We start from the raw sequence: 27,492 nt of genomic DNA, 5'->3' as shown, positions 1-27,492 counted from the left end.
CCTGTATCCAAATCGCTCGTGCCTCAAAAGCCCATTTTGCTCATTTGGTTTGAAGGCCTTACAAGCAGCACAGGACAATAGGTGGATTGCAATATCACCTTTCTTATTTTTTTCGAATTGTGTGTAGCTTCTAGCAAGGACCAAATTTATATGGTATATGTGAACAAGAAGAACAACTTATTTGAATTAGGTTATTTGGGTGGTATTATCAAACCACAGGATGTATGGAGAAAGGCATGGATGGAGGGTCCAGCATAAAAACTCTATTACCAGAAATCTGGCCCATTTGCCCCTTTTAAGGCTGTTTCTAAAAACTTCATGAACAGCACAGAGTTTCCTATAACAGATGGAACAGCATATTTCCAGGGGACAAATTGAGATAAATTGTTTTTCCTCCCCAAACTGAATGAAAAACATTGAAGTCAAGTGTGGCTGTTCTTTCTTGGAAATCTGCCGTGAGTGTCTGTTAAGGAGAGAGAGAGAGAGAGACTCGGACAGTTTCAGCCAAAGATGGCTAGATGGTTTCAAAGTTTATCCCATGGAGATATGACTACAAGTCGGACGGCAGTCAATGACTCTGAGGCCACTAATGATAAGATTTCTCTAGAAAGTTCTGACCTTATTCTTGTGCCACAGCGCTACTGTGTCTGCTATTTTCATTATGATACGTTGGCTCTCTGATAGATTTAGCTCTTTGCTGTTCAGTATTTACCGCAGGATGGGACCTTTGCTAAGCACTTCCGGCTATTGTTTCATTCACTACTCAGGACGATGTTCTGAGGTAGGCCATTATCTCTGATTTGAAGGTGAGAAGAGAAGGCTCAGCAATGTCAAATGATAGACCCAGGAACATCCAGCCAGCAACGTGGAATTCCAACCCAGACCTCCCTGAGTTAGAACCTGCGTTCATGCTGCCCATCAGGAACATCGAGATAAAATTCTGATGCACGGGGAATGTTCTCTATTCCAAAGAGAGGTTGGCTCAGTCATGTCCCTGGTGTGGGAGGAGGGTCCTATACCTGTGATGGCCTCCACCACAAGGGGTCGAGTGCTGCGGCCCCCCACCTCGCCGTGCAGAGTGATGGTGTAAGGGGTCCCGGGCCTGAGGCCTGGGATTTCCACAGAGCGCAGGTTGCCAGGAACTGTAAGACTGTGAGCTTCCTTGGCCTGGTCAGCCTCCTGGATCTCAATGACAAACTGCTCATAGAACCCATCGGGGGCGGTCCAGTCCAGAGTGAGGCCATCCCAGCGAACCTTGGGCACTGTGAGGTTTCCCAGATCTGGAACCTCCTCTGCATGAGGACACAGAGTTACTGAGTTACTAAAAAAGGTAATTGCATGCTGGGATTCAGGTAAGATGACGCCTTGGCTGAGGTTGGGATGAGTTGTCTGGTTAGTGTTGATTACAGATGCATGATTTACAGCAGGTGCCGAGCACACTCTAATTGCTGGCACTAAAGCCAGGGTTTTTCTCCTCTGTCTCCGGGAATGAAAGATAGTTCTAGGAATTGTTCATAACTTCCATTCTTAACATATAAATGGGGCTTTAGGGAATCTTTTAGTGTGTTCTTAAAATGAGCTCAGACCAATTTTTTTTTCCACTTGCAAATTGTGCTTTCCAATTCCTTAGCTATTATGACTGAATCTTACTTTGAAAGAAAAGTCAACTCTCACTTTTGTAAGGGAAGAGTAGGTGGAATTTTCCATGGAATTGGCTACCATGATAGACTAGGACTTGGCCAAATAAGGGATATGACATTTGGATGGAAGTGGGGATGATTCACTGGTGTTCCCCAATGTGGCGGGGCCTAAGCCCAGCTTGCAGCAGGAAGAGCTCTGATCCCTACTGAGCAGAGAAATGGGGAGGAAGAGAATTAATGAACTAGTCTAGAGTACCTGTCAAGACTTCAACAGAGAGAGGAGTCGTGCTGAAGTCCCGCGTGAGCCCACGGATGGTGACGCTATAATGAGTGGCTGCTTTGAGCCCAGGCAGGTCCACGGACCTCAGTCCTCCAGGGACCGTGAGGTTCTGGGCTGCCTCTACCGAGTCAGTCTCCTGCACCTGAATGAAAAACTGTTCATAGGCCCCTTCCGGAGCGGTCCAGTTGAGTTTGAGGGCGTTCCAGCCCACCTGGGATACCGTGACCTCTCCCAAATTGGGAGTTTCCCCTGGAGAAGGACAAAGAACTAGTTTAATGATCAAACCACACAGCAGGATCCAGGGGACCTTTACGACAAGAATAGCTTTACATTACTTAGAAATACAAGACTTTCATTAGATAGACAGGTATCATGCAGCTTCCTGAATTTGAGAAATAGAGCAAAGAGCATGACATCTAGAAAAATATTTGTTATCTTATTAAAGAATTGCCCCAACCTTCAGTGGGCAGGGAGATTAATTATGGGATTTTTTTCTCCCTTTTAAATATAATGCCTTCACATCCCTTACCAGTAGGGAGTCTGGCTATGAAGGTAAAGATGCCCGCCCCTGGGGCTGCGTGTATAGTCCCCAGACAGGACTCTGCACAGCCCCGAAGGGTATTGTTCACATGGGGTGCAGAGTCAAAGGTGCCCCTGGAGTCGTAGAGCCTGGTAGCTCCCCTTTATTCTACACCGCAGCACGCTATAACTTGGGGCAGAGCAAGTCCATTCAAAAGTGAGTTGTGTCTGATGATCCGTGGGTAGTTTCCTGTTAGGAAAAACAGAAGCTAGAGACAGAATGGTGAGAGGTACCTGTGGAGGCCTCAGCAGAGAGCACCGGTGTTCTATAGCCACGGATCACCCCGTAGATGGTGACTCTGTAAGGGGTGGCGGCCTTGAGGCCCGGGACCTCCACGGCCCGCAGGCTGCCCGGCACTGTGAGGTTCTGAGGTGCCTCCATCGTGTCGGCCTCCTGCACCTGAATGACAAAGTGCTCATAGGCCTGGTCAGCTGCGGTCCAGTTGAGTCTGAGGCCATCCCAGCCAGCCTCGGTCACGGTGAGGTTTTCCAGTTCAGGGGCATGGTCTGAATAATGACAGAGATGGGTCAGTTAAACCATGCCTCAAATCCTTTTCCTGCTGGGAACCCCAAAATGGCAAACCCACTGCCAATGCTGAAAGGCCTGCGGTGGGGGCTGGGGCGGGTCGACCGCCATGTTTCTCTCACTGCCTCCCCTGCAGGTGTTGTCACCATCAAAACATCAACAGAAGAATCAATATAATGCTTATTTTGCCTTGTGGCCTGTTTGGGTGTGTCTTATGGAAATGGTATTTTTCTACTGACCAGTATCCTGTGGATCTAGAAAACTCTACACATCCATGTTAGTAGTGCCCTAGGCTTTGGTTTCCATTTTGGAAAGTGTCTCTCATCCTGAGGATGAGATCATAAGGAACAGCCTTTGGCTCTTCTCAGGATTCTTGGTTTGAGCTGCTCAGCCTTCTGTATTTTGAGAAAATTGGCTCCTCTTAGATTCCCTTCCTTTTCATGCTCCCTCAGGCTCGTCTGGAAGGGCTGCTTTATAGTCTCTAAGAGCTGGGATTTCTGTCAGTCTCTGGGGCTCAGGTCAGTTTATACAAACCACTTGAGGAAGATCAGAGATCAATCAGCACAGTCTAAGTACGGGCGTACTGAGGAAGGCGAGGAGCCTTGGCAAAACTGTCCCTCGCTGGAAAGAAAGTCTGAGGCCTGGGACGGACAGAGCTTATTAAGCTCAATTTACACCGGAGGTGCCATCGTCATTCATCTCCTGAACATACCATGTACAGCAACAGCACACCTGTCTGACTATGCCTTCCAGGTGATCACTTGCCAGGGGCTGAGTGTAAGCGGGCTTTGCGTCATGACCTAGGAAGAGATGATTTTCTCTGGAAATGGATCCTGTAAATAGCAGAGCAAGAACTCCCTCCAGCTCATTTAAAAGAACAAATTGTTTCTCTATTTATGCCTCCCATCGGCCGCTAGTTTCAAAAGAGCCCTATGCGTCCATTAAAGCGGGCTCCTAACCTGAAAATTGAAGCTATCCTTTCTGAAGGAAAAATGTTTCTTTTCAAGAATCTAATTCAGACTTTTCCAAGTTCTGGGGAAAGTTCTTTTTCATGTTTCATATTCACAAAGCTTGCCCGCCTTCAAATCTTGTTTGATCTGCAACAGGGGTTCTGCAAACTGTGATCTGATGGTCAAATCTGACCTGCTGCCTACTTTGGTAATAAATTGCTAACCATAGTTTTTGTATTTTTTAATACAAAACTGCGGCAAAAAGAAGAAGATTTCATGACATATGAAAATACCAATGAAATTCAAATGTTGGTGTCATAGATAAAGTGTTATTGGAACACAGCCAGGCTTGTTCACTCATGTATTGTTGATGACTGCTTTTTGCTCTAAAAGCACCCTTGAACAGTTGTGACAGAAACCTTCTGGCTTGAAAAGTCTAAAATACTTAATCTCTGGCCCTTTACAGGAAGTATTTGCCATACGTGATCTTGAACTACATCCTGTGGGCTCCTCATATAACCCAAATCCATGGCCAAAAGCTTACCCAAAGCCCTATAGCAGTTCTTAACCACACAAACATGATCTCGAAGAGAAAGAGAGGACCCAGCATATCTCGTTTGGGGGAACGAAAGGGAGAGTCAGCCATCCTTAAACCCATTGGCCCTGTGAGGCCAAGAGCAGTGCTCCTGATATAACAGTTGCCTTTTTTACCTTGGGATTTAAGCACAACTAAAATCAGGAGTGTGTCTTTTTCAAATATTCCAGCAGTCCTCATTGAAGAGATATAAGGCAAAAAACAAAAAAACAAAAACAAAAACAAAAAAACAAACAACAACAACAACAACAAACAAAACAGTCTAAGCAATACTTTAAGATTAGGGAGATTAATCCTATCATCCACAAATGCCCCCTATGACTCATCCCACTTTCCTCTCTTTTTCTCCTCCTGCTGCTTGTCAGGAATGTAGCTGGCATCAACATTTTTCCCCTTTAAGTGAATTAAGCCACCACCGTCTTTCCTTCTCAAGTAGCTGCTTTTTAAGCTGTCTCTCTACTCCTGACATAAAGCTTTATGACCCCCCCCCCCATGTGACAACAATGCCAGGGACCAGCTTGTAGGAGAGGTAAGGAGAGTTACCTAACTGGGGTAGGGAGGAGGTGATTATGGATTGTCTATGAAAGTAAAGATGGATGGAGAGAGGACAGGAGGGGATACGTGGTGGGAAATAGCTCTTCCTGGGAAAATGATCTTTTCTCTTCGGATTGGCATTTTTTTTGTATGCCACTGACACTACTATATGACACCCCTTGTGTCCTGGCTCATCTGTTCTTGCAGTTGACAGAGTGATTTTCACATATTGTCATGTTGCTCAGTAAATAGGAATAATCATGGTGATGAGATTTCCACCAAAAAGTTTCACTGTTCTTCCACTTTTTTTTTCTTAAAGTAAATCAAGGAAGACTATCAGTTTATCTTTAGTGAGTAGTAGTGCTGTGACTATCTCTGTAATGGGTGCTCTCCACAACCTTTCACTAAACAAATGCTAGTCAGATAAGTAAAAGGTGTAACTTCAATGGGAGGGAATTGATAGATAAGTTAAAGGGAGAGAGATCATAATCATGAAATTAAAGGGACTGATATGAATAAAAAGGTGGGGACCAAGAAGTTTCACATAAATGCAGACTCTACATTTCAACAGCAAATGACGCGCTGGTGGCCTTACTGCCCCAGGAGCCCAGCGTTTCCGCTGTATAGTTCCACATTGCATTTCTTGGCATTTCTTTATGAAAAGGCTGTTGTCTTTTTTTTTTTTTTTTTTTTTTTTTACAGCTGTGCACTGGCATCTACCCTCTGAACAATGCCAGTGGGCCTGGGAAATCAGAATTTCGAAATCCCATTTCTATGCTCATGGTGGGTTGACCAGCTGGCCTGGAGGAATTTCTGGCTGTGCCAACTCTCAGCCTTCAGATGTTGCCAACTTTAAATCTTCCACCATCTTGTAGATGGTGGTTACCAAGTGCTAGCTGATTAGGAATTCACTTTCAGCGTCCACTAATGGGAGAGAGTGATTCTCCCACAGCAGGTGGATGGCCAAATTCAAGCCTGAGGATCCCAAAGGGTAGATTTAATTGCTTTGATCTTATCTTGTAAAGTCAAGAGAATTAAAATTAAAAGACTTGACTGCTTTAAAACTTTTCAGTGACTCTTTATAACTGTCAATTATTGAGTCCAAGCCCCTTAGCATGATATTCACTGCCCTTTTTAGATAGCTTCTGATAATGTCTCCAACCCCATACCTTGCTGTGCTCCTGCTCCATCATACAGCAGGACGGGGCAGCTTGTGTTCCACTAATATGAAGTTAGTTGCTCACGCCTGTGACCTTCTCACATGCTGTCCCTCCTGCTGGAAATGTCATTACCCACTTCTGCATTTCCTTTCTCCTTTTCCTCTTTGAGGACTCAGCCAAGTGTCATATCTTCCAAAAAGCCTTCTCTGATAGCCTTCCTTCCCTTTGCTCAGGTCTGGAATGGTTACTTAAGTTTTTGCTCCCAAAGCTTCCCACATTTCCCTCTAAAGCAGACTAGTTATATTCTTATATTTCTGGTTTTGGTCTCTCTTTCTCATTGCAACGTGCATCATTTTTTTTAATTTTTATTTATTTATGATAGTCACACACACAGAGAGAGAGAAAGAGAGAGAGACAGAGACAGAGACATAGGCAGAGGGAGAAGCAGCCTCCATGCACCAGGAGCCTGACGTGGGATTCGATCCCGGGTCTCCAGGATCGTTCCCTGGGCCAAAGGCAGGGGCTAAACCGCTGCGCCACCCAGGGATCCCGCAACGTGCATCATTGTGTGCCTTCCTGTTCTATTCTATCTATAGATACACCAGCATTGCCTGACCCATAGCAGTTAAGTAATAAATATTTGTTGAATGGTTAAATATTTGAATAAATTCGAGTTTGCTCCCTGAATGAATCAAAATGGCATCAGAACAGAATGTTCTCTGTTACTTGAAGACTATAAGCAAATTTCCACCTTTCTGCTTCCCAAACCCATGAGAACTACTGGGGTGTCACTGTTGAGTCTTATGCAAGTATGGAAAGATGCTTTATTGGCCTTTTGTTTAACATATTCTCACTGTTTTATGTCCCTACTGCTCACAGCAAATTCATAGCGGTGTTACTGAGTTATCAGAATATAAATGGGGTGCAGGGGTGCAGGGTGGGAGAGATGCCTGGCACACACTGATTTTCCTCAACACTAATGTCATTCTACCTCTCTCTGTCTCTCTGTCTCTCTTTCTCCTTCCTTCCTTTCTTTCTCCCTCCCTCCTTCTCTTCCCTTCCTTCATCTTCCCTTTCCTTTCTCCCCTCTCCTTTCTTTCCTTCCTTTTCTATCCAGAATAAGCTTAATTAAAGACAGCAGAGTAATTTCCCTTCCCAGTGTCCTAAAGAGAGAGAATTTGGCCTGTTAATGCAGAGGTAGAAGGAAAAAACAAGGAGATTCAATGGAAACACTGCCCCTCTGGTGCAGCGGGAGTCCCCAGATGCTCACGAAGCACATGCTTGGCCGTGTCTAAGGCACTGGGGATGCAGCCCTGAATAAGGGAGACAACAGAGTCTTTACATTCTGGTCAGTAGGAGGAAGCAGGTCATAGGCAAATAAACCAATACTGAATAACATTAGGCCAGGTAAGTTGTCATGAAGAATTCTGGAGTAGCATGAAGGGGTAAATCAGGATGGGAACACCATTTAAGACTGGTGGCCAGAGAGGTCTACTGAGAGGACACTCCAGCTGAATGAAATGAAGCAGATGCCAATGAACCACTGGGAGAGGAGTGGTATTTACGCAGCAGGAACAGCATGTGTAAATGTCCTAAGGTAGGAGCAGGCTAGGCATACTCAGGGACAGCGAGAAGGCCAGGGGGACCATGGTGAAATGAACAAGAGGACGAGAGACGGGAGTGAGGTCACAGAGATTGGAAGGGCCAGAGTCTGCAGGGCCATACAGGCTGTGGTGGGGTCTTTGGATTTTATTTCAGGTGTGAAATAATGGGCAGCTGGCTTATGCATATGTTTAATTTGGTTCTGCATTAAGGAAAAAGTTTGCATTTTGGCTCAATTCCGTGGCTAGAGCTGTGGAATTCCCTGGGAAAAAAACGCTTTGGGGACAGCCAATTCCACATTTTCTCCATAAAACCCATGGATAATCAGCAGCACTTTGCAGACTTCTGTTATTAAGAATCTAGGGATGGGGCTTCCTGGGTGGCACAGTTGGTTGAGCATCCAACTCTTGGTTTCAGCTCAGCTCATGATCTCAGGGTCATGAGACGAAGCCCTGCCTTGGGCTCTGTGTTCAACGTGGAGTCTGCTTGAGATTTTCTCTCCCTCTCTTCCTCTGCCTCTCCTGGTCGAACTCTCTCTCTCAAATAAATAAATAAATCTTTAAAATAAAAGAAAAAAGCAGAGTCTAGCGATGCAGAACTGGGACCCCCTTTCTTTTGAGGTTTGAACCTATAGCCCTTTGACATTTCAAGACTGACAGCCACATGATACACTTGCCCAAGAGCTCCCACTTTATCTGTTTCTTTTTTTCTTTCCATATGTATTTTTCCCCATATGTATAAGGCTAAGTGCCTACACTTGTACTTATTTCCATATTCCTCAACACAGTCCTGTTTGCCTTTATGTGTCTGTGCAAAAGCTTCCTGCCATTTTAAGCCTTTCCTGATGCCAGAAGTCATCCTGCACTTCTGCTCTACCCTCTGTACCCCTAACTCTAGCAAGCAGAATGTTCTGTTGTTGTCTGTTCCTATGATTACCCACAAGTCCCCTGGAGGCACAATCTGGGCCTAATCTAGTATCCATAGAACTTAGCCCATAGAGCTCAGTTGTAAACGTTATTGGTCAACTAAATGTTGAAGACTTGAAAAGATAGAATTTAGGAGAAGGAAAGAAACATCCACCTCACTTTTAATAAAATAAAGCTGTTCCATGGAGAAAGCCATAGGGAAAAATATTCTGGAGACTGTGGAGGAAGAGCTAATAAAAGGGACTCTGCACATTTTTTTTTTCCTGAAATGAAGGATGTCTTTAAATAGACAACATGATTTTTATGAAACCATACGAAGGATTCATGGCTAGGGAAATGAAACCACTGAATCTTTGGGATGCCAAAACTGGGCTCTTAGTCAGAGACCAAGTAATTCCAGCCTGTAGTTCACTTGAATGCTTTCATCTTCCGGAGCCGCTGAGGCCTGGGGCTTCCCCTCTGGAGACAGGAGATAACCCAACTATGGCCAGAGGGTAAAATGATTGAGTAAAGATAGGAAACGTTCAGATATAGCATTTGTCAAACTCAAGGAAAGGTGAAAAGAGAGAGGGAGAGAGAGAGAGAAGGAAGAGGAGCAGGAGAGGAAGTAGAAAGAGAAGAGAAATACCTTCTCTCTTGTTTTTCTGGTTCATTTGCTGTCCCTTGACATCTTATGACAAGCTCATGTTTATAAAGCTGAAACATTCAAATCTCTACCATAGAATTTTTTCTTCTGGAGTTTATCTTGCTCCTCCTTTATCTAGGATTCAACTGTCCCTCCAGATCACCCTTGATGATCATCTCATAGCTGGGTTGGAGGCAGTACGTGTGCAGAGTCAATAGAATTGACCACTTGAGCTCACCTTAGACTTTCTAAAGAAGTTACTCTTTGTCTACCAAATATCCCTTCTCTCTCCCCTATAAACAACAATTTTATGTGGGCAGGAACAAGCTGAACCAGACCACTTTCCCTAAACTTGCTTATAGCTTGGAGTGGCCCATGAATATGAGCAGAAGTCAATGATGAGGTTTCCAGAAAGACTCATCTAGGAGGTACTCCTTCTTGGTTTTGGTTCTTCCTCCTTCTGGCTGCTTCATTCAGAGACATGAAGGCTGTACTGCAGCAGCCATATTGTGACATGAAAGTGACCTTGGGAATGGACCAAGCACTAAGAATGGTGGAACAGAAAAAGAGAGGTAGCCTAAGTCCCTGATAACTTGGAACTGCTATGCCAGACCTGAACCACCTAGTCTCAGATTTACCTTAGGAAAAGAAATCAACTTCCATTTTGTTTAAGTGAGATTTTTTGAGTTCTCTGTTTTTTTTTGCAGGTGAAGTTACCCATAAATGACAAAGACTCTTCAAGGCATTTACAAATTTGCCCATTATTATGACCTCTTCCCTGCTTATTGAGATTGTGTAAGACTAACATCTCTGCCATGACCCTTTCTCTGGCTGCCCCTGATTCTCCCATTCACCCCCTTTCCTTGACATTGTTCTGTCTGACATTCCGACTATCCAGTCTTCCCCATGGACAGGGAACACATGAGTAAAAATAACAATGCCGAGTACGTGACCCACTTCCCCCTCAAATATCAGCACACTAAAATGTATTCAGTGGGTCCTCAATAAAGACTAATTAAATTGGAATGAAAGACTATTACTTGCCAAGCCCTGAAGAATTAACATTTTCCACCTATACTTCTTGAATAGTTTGGGGCCACAATTATATGTGCAGATATTTTTTCATATAGGAAGAATGGAATTTTTTTTCCTGATTATTTTTTCAACTTGGCTACTGAGGAACTGTGGCAGCAGTTCAAGGAATAGGATACAAGGTACAAGGAATAGGATAATCAGGAAGAAGGAACACTGGTAATCAGGATTTAGCTGTCATGGAAAAATCAAGTTTGCTTCTTTAAGACTAAGAGGAAAGAAAATGAGGATGGTGCTGTGCAAGCCTCAAAGGATCATATGCAACTTCTCAGGTAACCTTAGAGGGAAGCAAAAGACCTGAAATAAAAACAGTTAGCGGGAGGGGTGCCTGGCTGGCTCAGTCAGTGGAGTACACGACTCTTGATCTTGGGGTCATGAGTTTGAGCCCCAAAGTTGGGTGTAGAGATTACTAATCATAAATAAATAAATAAATAAACAAATAAATAAATAAATAAATAAATAAGAAGTCAACTTAAAAAAAAACATTTAGCAGGAAATAATCAAAACATCCTTACCAAAATCTTGGTCATCTTGAAAAAAAAATAAAAAGTGAAAAGTAAATTAATTGTTAGTCACATGAAGGGGGCCAAAAAATAAGAAACAATGTAAAAGACTCTGTAAAATGCACAAAATTAATTAATTTAAAAGAAGAAGAAGAACTAGAACAGCAACAACAACAACAACCACCACCAAAGACAAACACAAACCCTGATGCTTTCAGTTCTCTTGGGAAGAAATATCTTAAAAATGCTAGTGATTTCCCAGCAAGAAGACTGCTGAATCAGCTGAGAGAGGAAATGGTAAGTGAATATCTCCTTCAAAGTGCTCCGTAGAAGATGCATAATTAGAGAAAGTTGTTCGTTCTCCCCCCGTGACTTTCCCTTATGAAGATGGCCCGACTTATGGGTGTGCGAACCTTAGACCCCACAGAGGGTCTGGAGGGAGCTCAGAGGCTGACCTCACCTGTGGATGCATTTAGCCGTGCAGGCTTGCTCTTGTGCCTGCCCTTCTCTGCTGTCAGGAGGATGGAATATCCCTTCCCAGGTTCCAGGCCTCTCAGGTCATAGGAGGTGGTATCTCTCGGGAGCTTCACCTCCACTGGCTGGCCTGAGGGCAGGCTGTAGTTGAGGCGATAATGGTCAAACTTGGCTGAAGGCTTCCTCCAGTGTAGGGTCAGGTGGGTCTCAGTAGTTTCAGACACCCGAAGGTCCTTGGGTGCGTCCAGGTCTGGGAGGAAAGCAGGGAGATTAACATGCCTCTCAGGCTGGAAGGCAGGGCTGCTTCTGGGGCTGAAAGGGAGCTGGGAGCTCGCATTCCAGCTCTGCCATCCAGAGGCTATGTGGCTGCAGGTGGCTTTCCGTCTGAGTCTGTTTTCCCCTCTCTAGGGTGCTGTTGTACAGTGCCTTGTTGGAATTTTGGAAGATTAAAAAGAATATGGAGGGATATGCATACCATGGAATACTACTCGATTGAAAGCATCTAAAAGAAGGAACTGACTATTGACACAAGAAACAATTTGAATGGACCTTGAGAGAATTATGTGGAGTTAAAAAGCCAGTCTCTGCAGGCTGCATACTGTATGTATGATTCCTTCTATGTAGCATTCTTGAAATAACAACATGACAGAGATGAAGAAAAGATTAGGGATTGCCCAGAGAGGGGGCAGGAGGGAGGTGCCCATGGCTATGAAAAAGGGGACAAAAGTGACCCTAGTGATGGAACTATTCTGTGTCTTAACTGTATTGATGGCTGCTTATGATAGAACCACATAGAACTAAATACATACACATACAAAAATGAACGCATGTAAAACTAGTGAAATGTGTATAAAGTTGATAGATGGTATCAGTGTCAGTTTCCTGGTTGTGCTACTGTTCTATGGTTACACAGCTGTTGACCTTTGGAGGAAACTGGGCAAAGGGTTTAGGGGGATCTCTCTGTATTATTTCTCACAACAGCATGTGACTTGACAATTACTTCAAAATAAAAAGATGAAAAAGAATAGGTGCGCAAGTGCTCAGCATTGGGTCCTGCATAATGAGGAAGCCCCGTGAGGCATGAGCTACATCCTCTTTGCACACTGGACCTCTTTCTTCACAGTCCCTAGGGGAAGTAAGGAGGAGACTGGTGGAGAAGTAAGGGAAGAGTTTTCTTTTCTTTAACAAAATTTCCAGGTGGAAAAACAACAACAAAGCAAACCTTGAAGAAAGAATCAGTGGCTTCAAATCATACAGCTCCTCACCACCCTCATCCAGAGGCTGGAGCTTCAGGATGTAATGGGTAAGAGCAAATGAAAAAGAGCATTTTCAGGATGAAAATGGGTAAAGACTGTGGACTCTTATCCATAGTCTGAAACTATGTTCCTGCTACTTATCATCTGTAGGACAAGGTTATACTATAAAAGTCAGGTGTTTTCTAAGAGAAAACCTCCCAGATATGTTTTGATTTTTTTCATGGTTTATTAAAAAATGGAACTGATTACTAGCTTAAAAGGTTTCTTATAAAATCTGGTTCCAATTTCTCCTAAAAAAAAAAAATCTCATTCCCCTTCAGTATCATTTAGATGCAGCGTGCTTATGTTACCTTTGAATTAGACATCTGGGCTAAATGATGCTAGGGGTCCCTTTCTCCTCTGAGCATGTACTGTTCCTTTCAAAGTACGTTTTCTGCCTCCCAGGCCCCAGCACATTTGCCAGCACCAGCCCAGAGGTGACGGGGACCCAGGGGTGTCTCACCTGTGGCCGCGTTGATGGTGGCTGGATCGCTCTCCTTGTCTGCCTTCACAGCAGACACTCCAATCCCATATTCAGTTCCTGGCCTCAGACCTAAGAGAGACCATGCAGGTGGATAGTCAGCCCCAAACTGGAAAGACTTTCAAAGGATCATCAAAATAGCTCTGAGCTGCCTGTTGCTGGAAGCTATGATTTCTCATTGTCTGGTATGTTCTACAAACTGTCTCCCTGAAGTCTAAGTGGGAGGGATTGCTGGGAATTGCACTATTTTCTCTATGTGAAGGGCTGCAAAACAAGGACATGCCTCCTGACGAGTCGGCTGGGTTTGGGAGGTGAAGCTCACCTGTGAGTGTGGTTTTGGTGGTGGCCTGTGGGCTCCTTGGGACTTCGACCTCGGCATGGTCACCTCCAGAGATGGGAGCATACTTAATTCTGTAACTGTCAACAGCTGCCTTGCCATTCCTCCATTCCAGGGTGATGCTGTTGTCTGTCTGGGAGACACGACGGAGATTTCTAGGAGCATCCAGGCCTATTTGGAAGAGGAAGGGACATTTATATTGAAAACACAGGTGCCCAGGAGACTGGGAGTCTGACAATTCAAACTGAGACATGAAAGGCACCTGCCATTGGAGCAAAACGACAAAATCGTCCCCACCCACACAAATACTTGATGCACAGATCTAAATAAATACTACATATTGGCACCTTTCCCCATTATTTTATTTTATTTCATTTTATTTTTTTACCTTTCCCTATTATTGATGTATGTGATACTCTAATCATTCACAAGCTCCTCAGATTTTATGCTTAAAAAAAACTATATAGAAACTTACAAATAAATAAGATCTGTGAATGTTAAGAACTGGTCTATTGTGCCCATCACTGTATTTCTAATAACTCATATGGTGCTTACTGAGTTCCAAAATATATTAATTGAATTAGTGATGGACGCTCTGGGACTTTTAAAGGAATGCCACAGGTTAAGAGGTTAAGGGCATTTTGTCACTATGCTTTATTAAACTATACTTCATTATGAAAATATTTATTTGAATTTTATTTTAATCAGCCCTTTTTTGGTCTTAGATTGTGAGACCAGCATCTTCTATGTCTGCTGTTTTTTTTTTTTAGAAGGTTATGTGGATATAGTTTTTTTCCTTCAAAGTCTAACTCCTACAGTATTTTAAAATAAACATTTAAAGGAATGAAATCTCCCTTTCTATTTTCCTACTGACAAAGGAGCCTGGAAGACACAATCCTTTCTTTCCTGGCTGTTGACAGGGGAAGGCCTGTTACCTGTTGTGAAGGTCTCTTTGGCCGGGTTGCTGGACATGTCACCCCTACGGGAGATGAGAGACACCTCATACTCGGTGTCTGGCTTCAGGCTCCCGATGGAGTACTGGTTCTCATCATGTGTGAGATCGATGGTGGTACGGTCACCAGGCACATCTTTGATTCCGTAGGAGAGTTCAATGCCATCAATCTCAGCCAGGGGCTTGAACCAAGTGATCAGAGCAGTGGTGTCCGTGACATCTTTCACCTCGATTTGGCTGGGGGCATCCAAGCCTGTGACAAGCAGATAACAGAGAAGTTTCAGAGATTGGGGCCAGCATCAGGGGCTGAGCTGAGAGGGACTTGCAACCAACCGTCCAGCTCCATTTCTGGAGAGTTCAGTGTATACTGACCAACTGACCTTATTTTGTCTTTCTGAGTCTTGATTTCCCATTTGACAAGCTATAGAGAAAGATGATGACAACCACCTTGCAGGGTTTGTTGTTTTACTGAACATTAAAGGAGATAATGCTTGCAAAGCACCTAGCACAGAGCCTGGAGCATGGCAGTTACATGATAAATGCACCTTGCCCTGTTATTATTATCACTACGGTTCTCATGAGTTGAAGAAACATGCTAAGGGCCTTTTTCATTTAAAACAAAACAAACAAAACAAAACATTGATTTAGTCTCTCTGACTTTTTAATTAGGCAAAACTCCCTGGATGGTTGGTAACTTCTCCATCAGAATTATGGAGCCCAAAATTGAGGCCACCCCTGCCTTGGCCAGGTGTGGAAAGTTACTTATGAGGAAAGAATTCAGGCAGAAAGTCACCACTGTCCCAAGTCTCGCTATCTTTGTGCCTCCATCTCAGCCCTCCTCCCGCCCCTCCTGCCCTCATGTTGTCGTGTTGTATTGTGTGTGTTCCGTTGTGTTGTGATGGCAGGCATGCCATGCTATTTCTCGCCTCTTGGCCTCTGCACTTGCTGTTTCTTTCTGTCTTCGTCCTGAGATTGATCCTGCTCCCTCTAAAAATCTCTCATTCATCCCTCAAAACCCCACTTACATGTCCTCTTTGACCCTTGTTGTAATCAGAGGAGCACATACACCCTCCTCCAAGAAGTATAAAGTTTCAGTTATGTACGGTAAGTTCTAGAGATGTGCTGGACAACACAGTGTCTGCAGCTGACAACAGTCATGAAGAGAGTAAATCTCATTCTAAATAGTCTTAGCACAATTAAAAATAAGAGAATCCTCATGCACTTCTTTTCACTCTTTTGTAACATATTTCTCTATAGTTTATTCAAGCTGTATTATTCAATTTAGATAGGGATCTAAATTCATTTATTTAGAGAGTGGGTCTTTGACCCCTTTTAATTCCCAGCAGAGTGTCAGACTTTGTCATTTATGTCTTAATTCTTTTTTTCTAAGTATATAAACAATTTTAATGCAAACATTAAAACAGACCCAGCATTTGGTAAATGCCTAAAATTAAGATATTTAGGCAGTTAGTCAATGTTCCTTTATTTCTTCAATTTAAAAATAGCTAAGTTTGTGTTTTCAGCATTGGTTGAGGAGATGATATCAGATGAAAGGAACTTCAGTGTTATATGGAGAATGAGAAGGAGGGATAAGACATATTTGATTATAAGAAACCTGCAGAGTCTATTTTTTGACTTCTAAGTGTTAGCGCATCAGTCTCAGCTTACGGACAATGAGCCCACAAGATACACAATGAAAACAAAACTACAATTCAACAGTGAACCTGCCTGTCCTGTGTTCTTACAGATGCTAGCAAGCACCCAAACCATGCCTGCTACTAGCCTTAGCAGCTGTTTTGTAAGAAGTTGGGATTGAGTCATGCTCACTGATGTTCCCCCTCACCCCCCCAGCGACCCTTGAGACCCTTGAATAAGAGGAGACTAGCACTGCTGTGTGCTGACTACATGCCAAGCACAATGCTTTGTCATGTATGTCTTAACTCTCATGATGACCCCGCAAGGACACTATCAACCCATTTTCCTGATGGTAGGTCATGGGATTAAAGAAAAAGAATTGCACAAGGTGATGGTGAGCAATGAAGCTGGAATTCACACTCAGGTCTGTTTGGGTCCACAGCCCATGCTCTTGCTCCTTTAAAGGACTCTCAAAAGCATCCAGGTGCCAGAAACGGTTATGATACAGTCTTATACAGATAAGAAGAGAGAAGGAGCCAAAAATGCTTTGTTACCCAAACTTTAAGGCTAACCTTTAAACCTGGATAAAGTTCAGCTATCAGCAAAATGAACACATAAATGTCTGCCTCTCAATGTTGATATTTATGTGATTATGGAACTTCAGGTGTTGGAATGTTTGTCCTGAAAGAAGAATAAAGCAGCTAATCCCCAGAGTTAGATTAAAAAGAAAGAGGTAGATAAAAGAAATGGTGGTTTGTTTGTTTGTTTTTGGTGTGTGTGTGTGTATGTGTGTGTGTGTGTGTGTAGTTTCGGTGTGCCTTCTCTACAGCAGGTAAGCATTTACTGGGTCTTTTCTATGCCTTTCTGGTGATCTAATGATTTTTTTCCTGTTGATACCGCTCTCTACCTACCACAGAGGGATGGTGTCAGAATGATGGAAAACACTTGCTTATAGAGGAGACAATCTAGGAGTTGGCTCTGAGCTAGGCAAAATGTGCAAATATTTAAATGCAAGATGTTCTTTCTTGTCATTAGTCAACAGATTTAATTTTTCCAACAACTCTTGCCAAAAAGAATCAATTCCTTATACAGTTGGCACATACGCTATCCTGAAGGAGATAAAGAGGTTTTCCCAAAATGCAGTGCAAAATAAATTTATTTATTTATTGATGTTCATGATTTTGCTTCTTGGTAGAATGATTCCAAATTCAGACTTTCTTCCCCCCCCGCCCCCCCACCAAGGGATCTAGTAGTGCCGAATTCTGATCTACCTCCAAGAAGTTCTGACATCTTTATTATTGAGTGACACTTATGTTCCTACTGGAGATACGGGATGGACACTCTTCATAGACCAGCTCCTAGTCAATGCCAGTGGTAACTGAGGTGAAAGTCATAAAACTAGATCCTCACTGACAATTGTGGCCTCGTGGTGGCCCATTGTTAACCATGTGGTCTTTGTTAGAGTGATTTAGGTTCCCAAAGCCTCAGTTTCTACTCTTGAAAAGTAGCAGCTGTAATATGTGTCCTACCTCCTTCACAGGACTGGAGTATTAGATGATGTGGTGGGTTATTTACAGTGGTCTCTCTTATCTATCTTCCTGTACCTGTGCCCCTTTGAAATCGCTTTGAGGCTCCTTTCATCAAGGGATGGGTCTGTTTCCCCACCCCTTAAGTCTGGACTGGCCTTGAGATTTGCTTTGACAGAGTGATACAGTGCACGTGAGCAGGCCCAGGTTAGCAGGCTGGAGGCTGAGAGAGCAGAAAGGCACATCCTGGTTGAGGCCACCCAGGGCCGACCAGCCCCCAGCCCCCACAGATGCATAAGCGAGCATGCAAAACATGGTCTCAAACAGAGTTGCCCAGCAGAGCCCAACCCCAAATCACCAATGTGCAGAATCATTGTTTCAAGCTTGTTTTTTTTTTTTTTTTTTTTTTACGTAGCAAAATCTGGTTGATGCAGAAGCTATGTAAGAGGAAATGCTATCGAGCGGAGGCACTATGGGGGACAGTCAGCTATGTCACAGTGTCTACGCTACTAAAGGTGGTACTCACGGGTGGTGGTCACCCTCTTCAGGCCTGGGCCCCGGGTATTATTCTTCACGATGTGCAGAGAGATCTCATAGTCTTGCCCGGGCGCCAGGCCAGTCTGCCGGTATGTAGTCTCTGGCCTCCTCAGGCTTTTGGTGATCTCTCCCTCATCTTCTTTATTCTGGAAGACAGGAGGACCTTGGTAAGACCTAAAGGAGGTGCCAACCTCTTCTCTGTGACTCATTCCTTCCACATCCACTTCTTCGCTAAACTCTCACTGGGCTGCCGGTCAGCATGGCAGGTACTGGGGACACACGGATGATAAGGACACTTCTCGAGTTGACGTCTCCCTCTTGCTAACCTCTCTACTCACTCCTGTGACATTTCAGCCAAGGGACAGAATGTGAGAGCCAAAGTAGCTCTAGAGCCACAGATTCCATCCTTCCTATGACAGACCGAGAAGCAAGCATCAGAGAAGTTGGCTGGTTGTCCCATAGGCACCCAGTGAGTTAGTGGCCGGGCTCAGTCTCAGGAACCTGATTCCCCGCCTCTTCTGTGCTTTAAGGCCCAGACAGAAAGGATGCTCAACCTCAGATATGCCTGGGGCATCTGGAGACAGAGGTCATTTTTCCTCTTCTTTGCCTCTGAGTAGAAATTTGCCAGAATATGAGGAGCAGAGGGGACCCAGAGATGGCTTAACATCTACTTGAGTTCACAGCCCTCAGGGCTATGCTTACCGACTTCTTGAAACCCCTTAGATATAGGAGAAAACATGCGGGGGCTAACCACAGCCCTGTCCTCCCCCAGAAGCTAGGGAAATAAAGCCAATATGAGTCTGTAGAGCCCTGGGACCGTCTTTCAGATCCTCGAGGCCAAATATGCCTGCTCCCCTGTGCTCCTTACCATATTCCTGAAGATGATCTCCCAGGTTTCAAAAGCAATGTCCAGAGGATCCCACTCCACTTCCACAGACGTCTCCTTGATGGACTTGAACTTTAAGCCTTCAGGTGCCGGCAAGTCTGTCAGGAAGAACAGAGGGAAGGATGGCTGCATATTTGGGGTGGTGGTGGTGACAGAGTGATGATTCCCCCAAGCCCCACTGGTGGGTGCCCCAGCCCTGTCAGAGCCGGATTCTACTTCTGACCACATCCGGGATGCTGTTTACCGCCAGGCAGTATGAAAATTAGCATTAGGACCCACCATATGGGTAAATACTGGCAGTTTCACAGGGTTAAGCCATGTGAACACAGGGTTTGGAATCAGCCAGACTTGGGCTCGAATCTAAGCTCCGCCACTGCAAGTTTTGTGTGCAGGGACAAGTTGCACGAAGCGCCCCAAGCCTCGGCTTCTTTGCTCAGGAGGAAGAGGTACGTAAGGGAATGTAGAGAAGACTCAGAGATGTGCTGCCTGTAGACCGCTGGGCATGGTTCCTGGCCCACGGCATACGTTCGATATGTGGCGGCCCGTGGTATATTTACTAAGCGAAAATAAGGACCAGTTTCTAGCCACACCTTGCTCTTTAGGTATGAGGCTAATTGTACTGAAGTTGGATTCTTAAAGGAGTAACTGGAACCCTAATGTTTCTACTCTTTGTTTTATTTTTTATTTATTTATTTATTTATTTTTGATATGTGAACAATGAGCACATAGGTCGTGGTAGAGTGGTTAAGAGCATAAACCTGCAACCAGACCGCCAGGGATGAAATCCCACTTCCAGCACTTACTAACAGTCTGATTTTGGGATGCGATGCTGACCTTTCAGCCTCAGCTTTCTCATCTGTAAAATGGGTTAATAATTGTCCCGATCTCACAGGGTTATTGTGAGTTGAATGAAGTAGTAGATGAGGGGTTGCATTAAAGGAGGTTTCAATGGGCTGGACTGGATGCCAGGGTCCTCATCGGTGCAAGGATGGAAGGACAGCCGGGCAGCTATGGGGGCAAAGGTGAAGCAGTAAGTCATGGGGGCGGGTCCTGTCCTGGGCAAACCAAGGGCAATAGAGGCTGTGGAGGCTGGGGGAGCCTTCTGCGCACTCACAAGTGGCCACTCGGGCGCTGACGGGAATGCTCTTCTTGTTTTCCAGGATGGCAAACACGCGGATGAAGTACTCCACGCCGGGCTCCAGCTCCCGGATGGTGGTGGATGTCTGGTCCCCGGGCACGCGGAACTGCATCTCCAGGCCGTCCTCGTGGGTGGGTGTGTAGGTGACGAGGTACTCCGTGACCCGCATCTCGTTGTCCCAGGCCAGGTTTACGGTCTCTTCCGTCACCTCTGTCACGATGAGGTCTTTCGGAGGGGACACTGGCAGGAATACGAAAGGACGGCTGGGGTCAGGCGGGGTCAGTCGGGTCCCCTATAAAATTCGCTGTCGGTTTGTTTCCCTTCACTTGTCCCTTCCACTGTCTATCACAGAGCCCTGCAATCCAGCTCCCATTCCCTAAAATGAAAAACTCACCAAGGACCTCCTGCTGTGACCCGACCTGAAAACCTTTGGTGGCCTTCGGGCTCAAGCCCTGAGTCCGCAGTGCGGCCTTCAGCTTTCCTTGTGACCTGGCCCCTCTGAGTTTTCTACTCTCTGGACCTCAGCTCAGCTTCAGGCCGCCTGAGTGCAGCTCCCTGCTCTGAACTCAAGGTCACCCCTCATGTGCTGGAAGGGGACCTGGGGCTGATTTGGTCCAATTCTTTCATTTCCTAGATGTGAGCGAGGCCGAGGGACTTGCCTAACTTTGCTCATCTCATCAACTTTGGGACTCACGCCTCCTCCCCGCTAGCCTGGCGCTCCTCCCAGCTAGGCTTCCCTGCCTTGGGCACATTAGCCACATTTATTTATTCATTTCAACCACACTTTAGTCAGGGCGGAAATTCTCTATTACAGCAGGTGTGGTGTGGGTGGGTGAGAGGACCACAAACAAGACTCTCATCGAACGCCCGCAGTGTCATTCTTTGCTGTATTTTCACTCAAACCGGGTCTAGTGAGCGCTTACTGTATACTGCGCCTTGGGCTGTCTGGATAGCGCTCCTTTCAGGAGCCCGTAATCCCTGGGGTCAAATATAGTCATGAAAAACTGAGTTAAGAGTTAGTCATGACCTCCCTGCCTCCTAAGTGATTCACTGGCCTTTATTCTCTAGCTGGGTGTGCATTTAAAACGGTTTTACGTAATCTCACTGTTCAAATTGTGCTGAATTTCTGCTTCCATTCAGACAGAGGGATTCAGGTTCTTTGGGGTTCAGTGTCAGTGGGGAGAAGGACAGAAGGCTCATGTCTAGCAAAACGGCTGTTTTCCTTTCATCTCCCTCACCACAGGGCCCCGGGGGTTACACTTGGTGTAAACCAGGGGGGTAGACTCAGACAGCAGCTCCGAGGTGCATGAGCTAGGGGTGGCCTTGGGACAGTTCCACGACTGCCCTGAGCCTCTGAGCCCTCCGGTGTGTGGCCCAGCGACAGGTGGCCCGTGCGTGCGTCATGCACTGCGGCTGTGCAGGCCGCCCCGGGACGGGCTCCTGCAGCAACTCACCCTGGGAGCAGTCCTCCCCGGCGTGGCCCTCGCTGCACACGCAGCGGCCCTCCACGCACTGCCCCCAGCCGCTGCAGCTGTTGGGGCACGAGCGCTGCCCGCAGTCCGGGCCCGTGAAGCCCTCCTGGCAGGTGCACCGACCGTCCTCGCAGCGGCCCCGGCCCTGACAGTCGCCGGGGCACCTCCGCTCCTGGCACGCGGCGCCCGTGAAGCCCTCGTGGCACACGCACTGCCCGTTCACACAGCGGCCCTGGCCGTGGCAGTCCGAGGGGCACGCGAGGTCGGCGCAGTCGGGGCCCGTGAAGCCGTGCTCACACTCGCACCGCCCGGCCACGCAGCGGCCCCGGTCGCTACAGTCCCTGGGGCACCGCAGGTCGCGGCAGTCCTCCCCGGTGTAGCCGTCGTCGCAGACACACATGCCGTTCACGCAGCGGCCGTGCTGGTGGCAGTCGTTGGGGCAGCTCATGTCGCTGCAGTCGTAGCCCTGGAAGCCCGGCTCGCACACGCACTGGCCCTGCACGCAGCGGCCGCGGCTGTGACAGTCGTTGGGGCACCGCAGCTGGCCGCAGTCCTCCCCAGTGTGGCCCTCGTCGCACACGCACTGCCCGTTGACACAGTGGCCGTGGCCGCTGCAGCCCCTGGGACACTGGAGCTGGCCGCAGTCGGGCCCGCCGAAGCCGGCATCGCACTCGCACCTGCCGTGCACGCAGCGGCCGCGGTGGTGGCAGTCGTTGGGGCAGCTCCTGTCGCTGCAGTCGGGCCCGGCGAAGCCCGGCTCGCACACGCACTGGCCCTGCTCGCAGCGGCCGTGGCCCGTGCAGGCGTTGGGGCAGCTGAGCTGGCCGCAGTCCTCGCCCGAGAAGCCCTGCTCGCAGTAGCAGGTGCCGTTGACGCAGCGGCCGCGGTCGAAGCAGTCGTTGGGGCAGATGAGCTCGCTGCAGTCCTCGCCCGTGAAGCCCTCGTCGCACACGCACTCGTTCTCCACGCACCGCCCGCGGTTGTGGCAGCTGTTGAGGCACAGGGGCTCGCTGCAGTCCTCGCCCGCGAAGCCGTCCTGGCACACGCAGCGGCCCTCCACGCACCTGCCGTGCTCCTCGTTGCAGGGCACCGGGCACACCTCGTCGCCGCAGTCGGCGCCCGTGTACCCTTCGAAACACACGCAGACCCCGCTCACGCACTTGCCCTGGTCGTTGCAGTCGCTGGGACAGGCCAGCTGGCTGCAGTCCTCCCCCGTGAAACCCTCGTCGCAGACGCACTGGCCGTCCAGGCACTGGCCTCGCAGGTGACAGTTGCCGGGACATTCGGGCTCCGAGCAGTTGGGGCCTTTCCAGCCCGGCTCACACACACAGCCACAGCCTTCCGTGCTGAAGTTCCCGCGGCCGCTGCACAAGGGCCTGGTGTCCAGGCGGCCTGCAACGACAGAGCAGAGGCGGGCAGCTGAGCAGAAGCTGCGGCTTTCCCTGGCACTGCCTGCCAGACCCAGATTCAAATTCAGCCAGAAGGCGGTGGCACCCTCAGGTTTCTATCTGGCTCGAAAACTGGTTGCCTTGTGCGCGGAATGGGTGGGAACAGACATCTGACTAGTGGAGATACGGATTCTTCACCTGCACACTCATGCAAAGATTGTGTACTTATGTGTGTAGCTCTGTGTGTGTGTGTGTGTGTGTCTGCACCCCCCTACCCCCAACCCTGGAGGGGATCCATAGTTTTTATCAAATTTTCAAGTATTCCCATGACCCCAGGGATCACAAATCATTGCCTCGTGGAATGTGTTATGCTGGGCTATGTGATTTCTCCTGCACCTAGCCAAGGTCAGACACATTAAGAGAACAATTGTTTCACACAAGAAATATTTGTTGATCTGAGCTCAATTCTGATCTGGCTCAGGAGCTGTGCTGCATTTGGAAAGGGAGTTAGATGCTCTGGAGATCAGCTTCTTCATCGGTCAAGTGGGACCAATAGACTAGTTCCCTGCGGTGTATCAGGGTTAAGCGAGGACACCACAGACCTACTGTTGTTCTCATTGTGATTTTCTCTTGCAGAGTTGGATTTTTTTTTTGGGGGGGGGGAGGCTGACTCAAGTCAGTGTGTGGGTTTATGACGTGACCAAACTTTCTAATTTTCCGTAACTGAAATGAGGCAGCTCAGGAATGGCTTTCTCATTCTGTCACTAGGGCACTATGAGTGCCCCCATAGCACTCATGTGCATCTATCTATCTTTTTTCCTCCTCATCCCGAAGGCTGCAGTGGTGGGTTAATCTGAGAAAGACATGGTCAGGGTTGACATGACTCCAGCTCTTTGAAGTCTACAAAACGTCTTGGCTCAGCTTGCAGGAGTGACTGGTGTAGTCTCCATGGAGCCAAGGAGAGGAAACAAAGCTCACTCCATTTTCTCTGCACCCAAATACAGTCGCATTAATACGTTTTTTCTCCTTCCTCACAGCAGGGAAGAAGGCCATTAGAACAAATAGTTTGAAAGGTGAGAATCTAAACATACGTTTTCATGTAGGGTAGCCACTGGACACATGAGGCTAGTAGGAAACAACTGGATCGTGGCTAGTCTGAACTGAGATTTGCTACACATGGTAAAACATACGGCATTTCAAAGACTTAGTTTAAAGAAAGGAATGCAAAATGGCCATTAACAATTTTTGTGTTGATTCCAGGCCGGAAAATTGGATAATTTGGTTACACTCAGTTAAATAAAATAGCTGATTAAAAACTATTTTCACCTGTTCCTTTTTTAATTTCTTTAATGTGACTACTGGGAAAGTCAGGAATACATATCCGGCTCACGTTATATTCCTATTGGGCAGCACCGCACTAAACGATGACTTCAACCCATTCTTTAGCGTTCATCGTATTGTGTAACTTCATCTGCATTTTGCCAGGCAGATGATGAAAGTGGAGGATAAAGTAATTTGTGCCTAAAGAAACTTTTTCCCCCCTCCCCTGGAAACTTAGAGCATGTCCTATATAGTTCCCTCCACTTACGGGGACTAGGTCTGCTGTTGAAGGAACTTATCAAAGTGCTTTCTGGTCATTTTTTCAGGGTGGCAGAAATAAAGATGTTCAGCTCTGATTTGAAGCTGACAAAACTCCCATAGCCCTAACTCTAGGCAGTGAAGATGAAGATAATTCTAAAGTGGCAAAATCTCTGAAAAAAGGACCCAGTGGATACAGGCTATTTATTACGGTGGGGGAGGGGGGTGCGGTGCGTGAGCTCCGGTGCATTCAGAGTTCCTCTCTCTCATTACCCTGGTTGTCATGATGTGCCAGTTGGTTAACTTCTTTGAGTCTCAGCTGTTAGATCTGTAGAATGGGAGTATTAAACCTTATCGCAAAGGGTTGTTGGAAGGGTTCAATGAGGTAAAGAATGACAGCACCTGATGCACAAAGAGGGCTCAATGCATATTGTGATCGTGGTTGTTGGTGCCTTTAAACTGGAACATTTTTTCCAGTTTCCCGACTTTGTACGACCACAGGCAGCGCTGTGTCTTTGTGCGAACACCAGGGTGTGGGAGATTGTGGTTCAAGTCCTAACTCGGCCACTTGTGGCAGGACCATGAGGCATCCTACCCTCCTCTGGGTCTTAGTTTTCCTGCTGGGACAATGAAGTGATAGGGCCATAGATGAGCACTTTTCAGAGAGTGATCTGGGGTCAGGAATTTCATAATGTGCCCATAGGTTTTGGGATAGAGAATGTGTAGATCTCATGGTCAAATAGGTGTTAGAAACCAGTCATTAAAGTGAAACAAGTTTTTTTCCGAGCAAGACTTCTCAGGGGCCTAGAAACTCCTCTGAGAAGCGTTTGTCATTAAGGTTCTCCAAGAGCAGAGTGGAGATGGTTACATTCTCCACATTTATTTGACCATAAAATCTCTTCTCAATGAACACTTTGTGAGGCCAGTCCCCAGGGAAGGTGCTTTGGAATCAAAGTGACGGATCTGGCCATGCTCATCACTTCTCCCATCTGGGCAGGGAGGGGCTGGCTGTACCTTCGGCAGGCTGGAGACAGCAGCCAGCTCCCGTGGTGCACTGCTCCCGCAGGGAAGACACAAGATTCTCCAGCTCCTCCAATCTGCTCAGAAGCTCCTTGACATCAGGAGCTGCCGCGCAACCACAGGCCCGGCGGGGGATGTTGATGCGGTGTGTGAAGACAATTTGGTTTTCCCCGTCGACCGTGTGCTCCTGGAAGCTCTCGCTGGGCCCTGAAGGTGGGGCCAGCTCTTTCTCCCCACTGGCCGACTCCAGGTCCACCGAGCACTGGGAACCTATGGGCAGCTTGATGTTGTAGACGTGGTTAAACACCACTGGCTGGTGTTCCTCGGGCAGAGTGACATTCACTCCACTCTCTCGCTTGTGCCGGATGACTTTCTTGAGGACCCCACCTTCGGTTGTGAGGGTGAGCAGAGCTAGGAGGATGCCCGCCAACAGCCGAGTCGCGGCCCCCATGGTGGAGGTGGATTTGGCTGGGGGTTTCTGCGTTCTTGATCCTGGGGTGTCTCAGTCTCAGGCAGATGTGGGGACGTGGAAGCACAGAGTAGAATCCAGATCAGCTTGTTCCTGCTCTTCTTGAAGAACTCCCCTCTACAAGAAGGTGAGGGAAAACAACACACTTGTTAGTATCTAATGCTCATGGAATCTACTGAGTATCGTAATTCCCAGGGAATTCTGATGTTCCGTCCCTGGGGTGTTGATGCAAACTGGTCTCTAAAAGAATATCACCATCTCCAAGGGATGATTTCGTTCACTTTTCACTTTCCAGAAGTACACGGAGACAGCAGGGAATAGAGAAAGGGGCAAGACTTCAGAATAGTACAGACCAGACCTGGATTTGGATCTCAGCTCGAGGGCTAAGACATATAGCTTTTCTTTCTCCTATTTCTCTTTCCGTACGACGAATGACTAATGTTGGGGTTAAAATGATAGAAGTAAAGACTAAGTAGAAATCTTTCCTGTATTTATGAATCCCTTCAGTATTTACTTGGTGAGCCCACTGAGTGAGTCACTGTAGTGATATGAGGCTGTAGGCACAATAGATGTTCAGGTGGTTCCTCTCTCTGCACTGGGAGGCAGAGCCTCAAATGATGAACATGCTTAGAAGGCACGGCGAACTTTAATTCCAGCCCAGCTCCTTAACTGTTAGGTGGCCGTTGGACTAGTACTCTACCTCTTTGAGCCTCGGTTTCCCTTCTCCCTGCTTTATTTCTAAAACCTTAAAAAGTCAGGTTTTTTTTTTTTTTTTTTTGGAAAATCTAATAGAAGGTTTCTAAACCAGTAGTCCCAACTATGATGGAGGGTAGGAGATGGCTCAGAAAGAATGTCCATGAGCCTCTCTGGTGTGTTCTCTGATCTCCAAGTACTTCTACAATTCTCACTGCGTGTTATGGACTAAATCCTGTCCTCTCCTCCCCCCACATTCATATATTGAAGCCCTAACCTCTCATGTGACTATATCTGGTGATAAGGCCTGTAGAGAGGTATTTAAGTTTAAGTGAGGTCATAAGGGTGGGTCCTTAATCTGTTAGTGCCAGTGTCCTTGTTAGGAGGGGAAGAGTCACCGCATGACAGAAATCTCCCTCTCTCTCTCTCTCTCTCTCTCTGCTTGTGCATGAAGGAAAGGTCATGTGAGGACACAGTAAGAGGGCAGCCATCTGCAAGCTAAGAAGAGAGGCCTCACCAGAACTGAATTTCCCAGCACTTGATTTGGGACTTCTAACCTGTAGAACATCCAAAAATAAATTGTTGTTGTTCAAGCCAAA

At 46.7% G+C, this 27,492-nt stretch overlaps 1 protein-coding gene across 7 annotated transcripts in view; it reads right to left on the bottom strand.

Moving 5' to 3' along the window:
- TNC (tenascin C) overlaps window positions 1-27,492 on the bottom strand; it is a 91,928-nt gene that overhangs the window by 37,723 nt on the left and 26,713 nt on the right. For 6 of the 7 annotated variants that reach the window (XM_055301432.1, XM_055301435.1, XM_055301434.1 and 3 more), the window contains exons 2-13: window positions 25,726-26,317; window positions 21,728-23,137; window positions 20,250-20,513; window positions 19,118-19,233; window positions 18,239-18,395; window positions 14,535-14,804; window positions 13,585-13,770; window positions 13,245-13,334; window positions 11,473-11,736; window positions 2,734-3,006; window positions 1,897-2,169; window positions 1,020-1,292 (exon numbers count right to left, since the gene is read on the bottom strand). In XM_055301432.1, coding sequence (XP_055157407.1) covers window positions 1,020-1,292; window positions 1,897-2,169; window positions 2,734-3,006; window positions 11,473-11,736; window positions 13,245-13,334; window positions 13,585-13,770; window positions 14,535-14,804; window positions 18,239-18,395; window positions 19,118-19,233; window positions 20,250-20,513; window positions 21,728-23,137; window positions 25,726-26,182 — 4,033 coding nt within the window. In that variant the 5' untranslated portion in view covers window positions 26,183-26,317. The remainder of the gene's footprint in view (window positions 1-1,019; window positions 1,293-1,896; window positions 2,170-2,733; window positions 3,007-11,472; window positions 11,737-13,244; window positions 13,335-13,584; window positions 13,771-14,534; window positions 14,805-18,238; window positions 18,396-19,117; window positions 19,234-20,249; window positions 20,514-21,727; window positions 23,138-25,725; window positions 26,318-27,492) is intronic. The other variant, XM_055301436.1, reaches the window with a different exon arrangement.

Source organism: Nyctereutes procyonoides, unplaced genomic scaffold (assembly GCF_905146905.1).
Source record: "Nyctereutes procyonoides isolate TBG_1078 unplaced genomic scaffold, NYPRO_anot_genome, whole genome shotgun sequence".
Taxonomy (NCBI): domain Eukaryota; kingdom Metazoa; phylum Chordata; class Mammalia; order Carnivora; family Canidae; genus Nyctereutes; species Nyctereutes procyonoides.
This window is presented reverse-complemented; position numbering and strand designations above follow the sequence as displayed.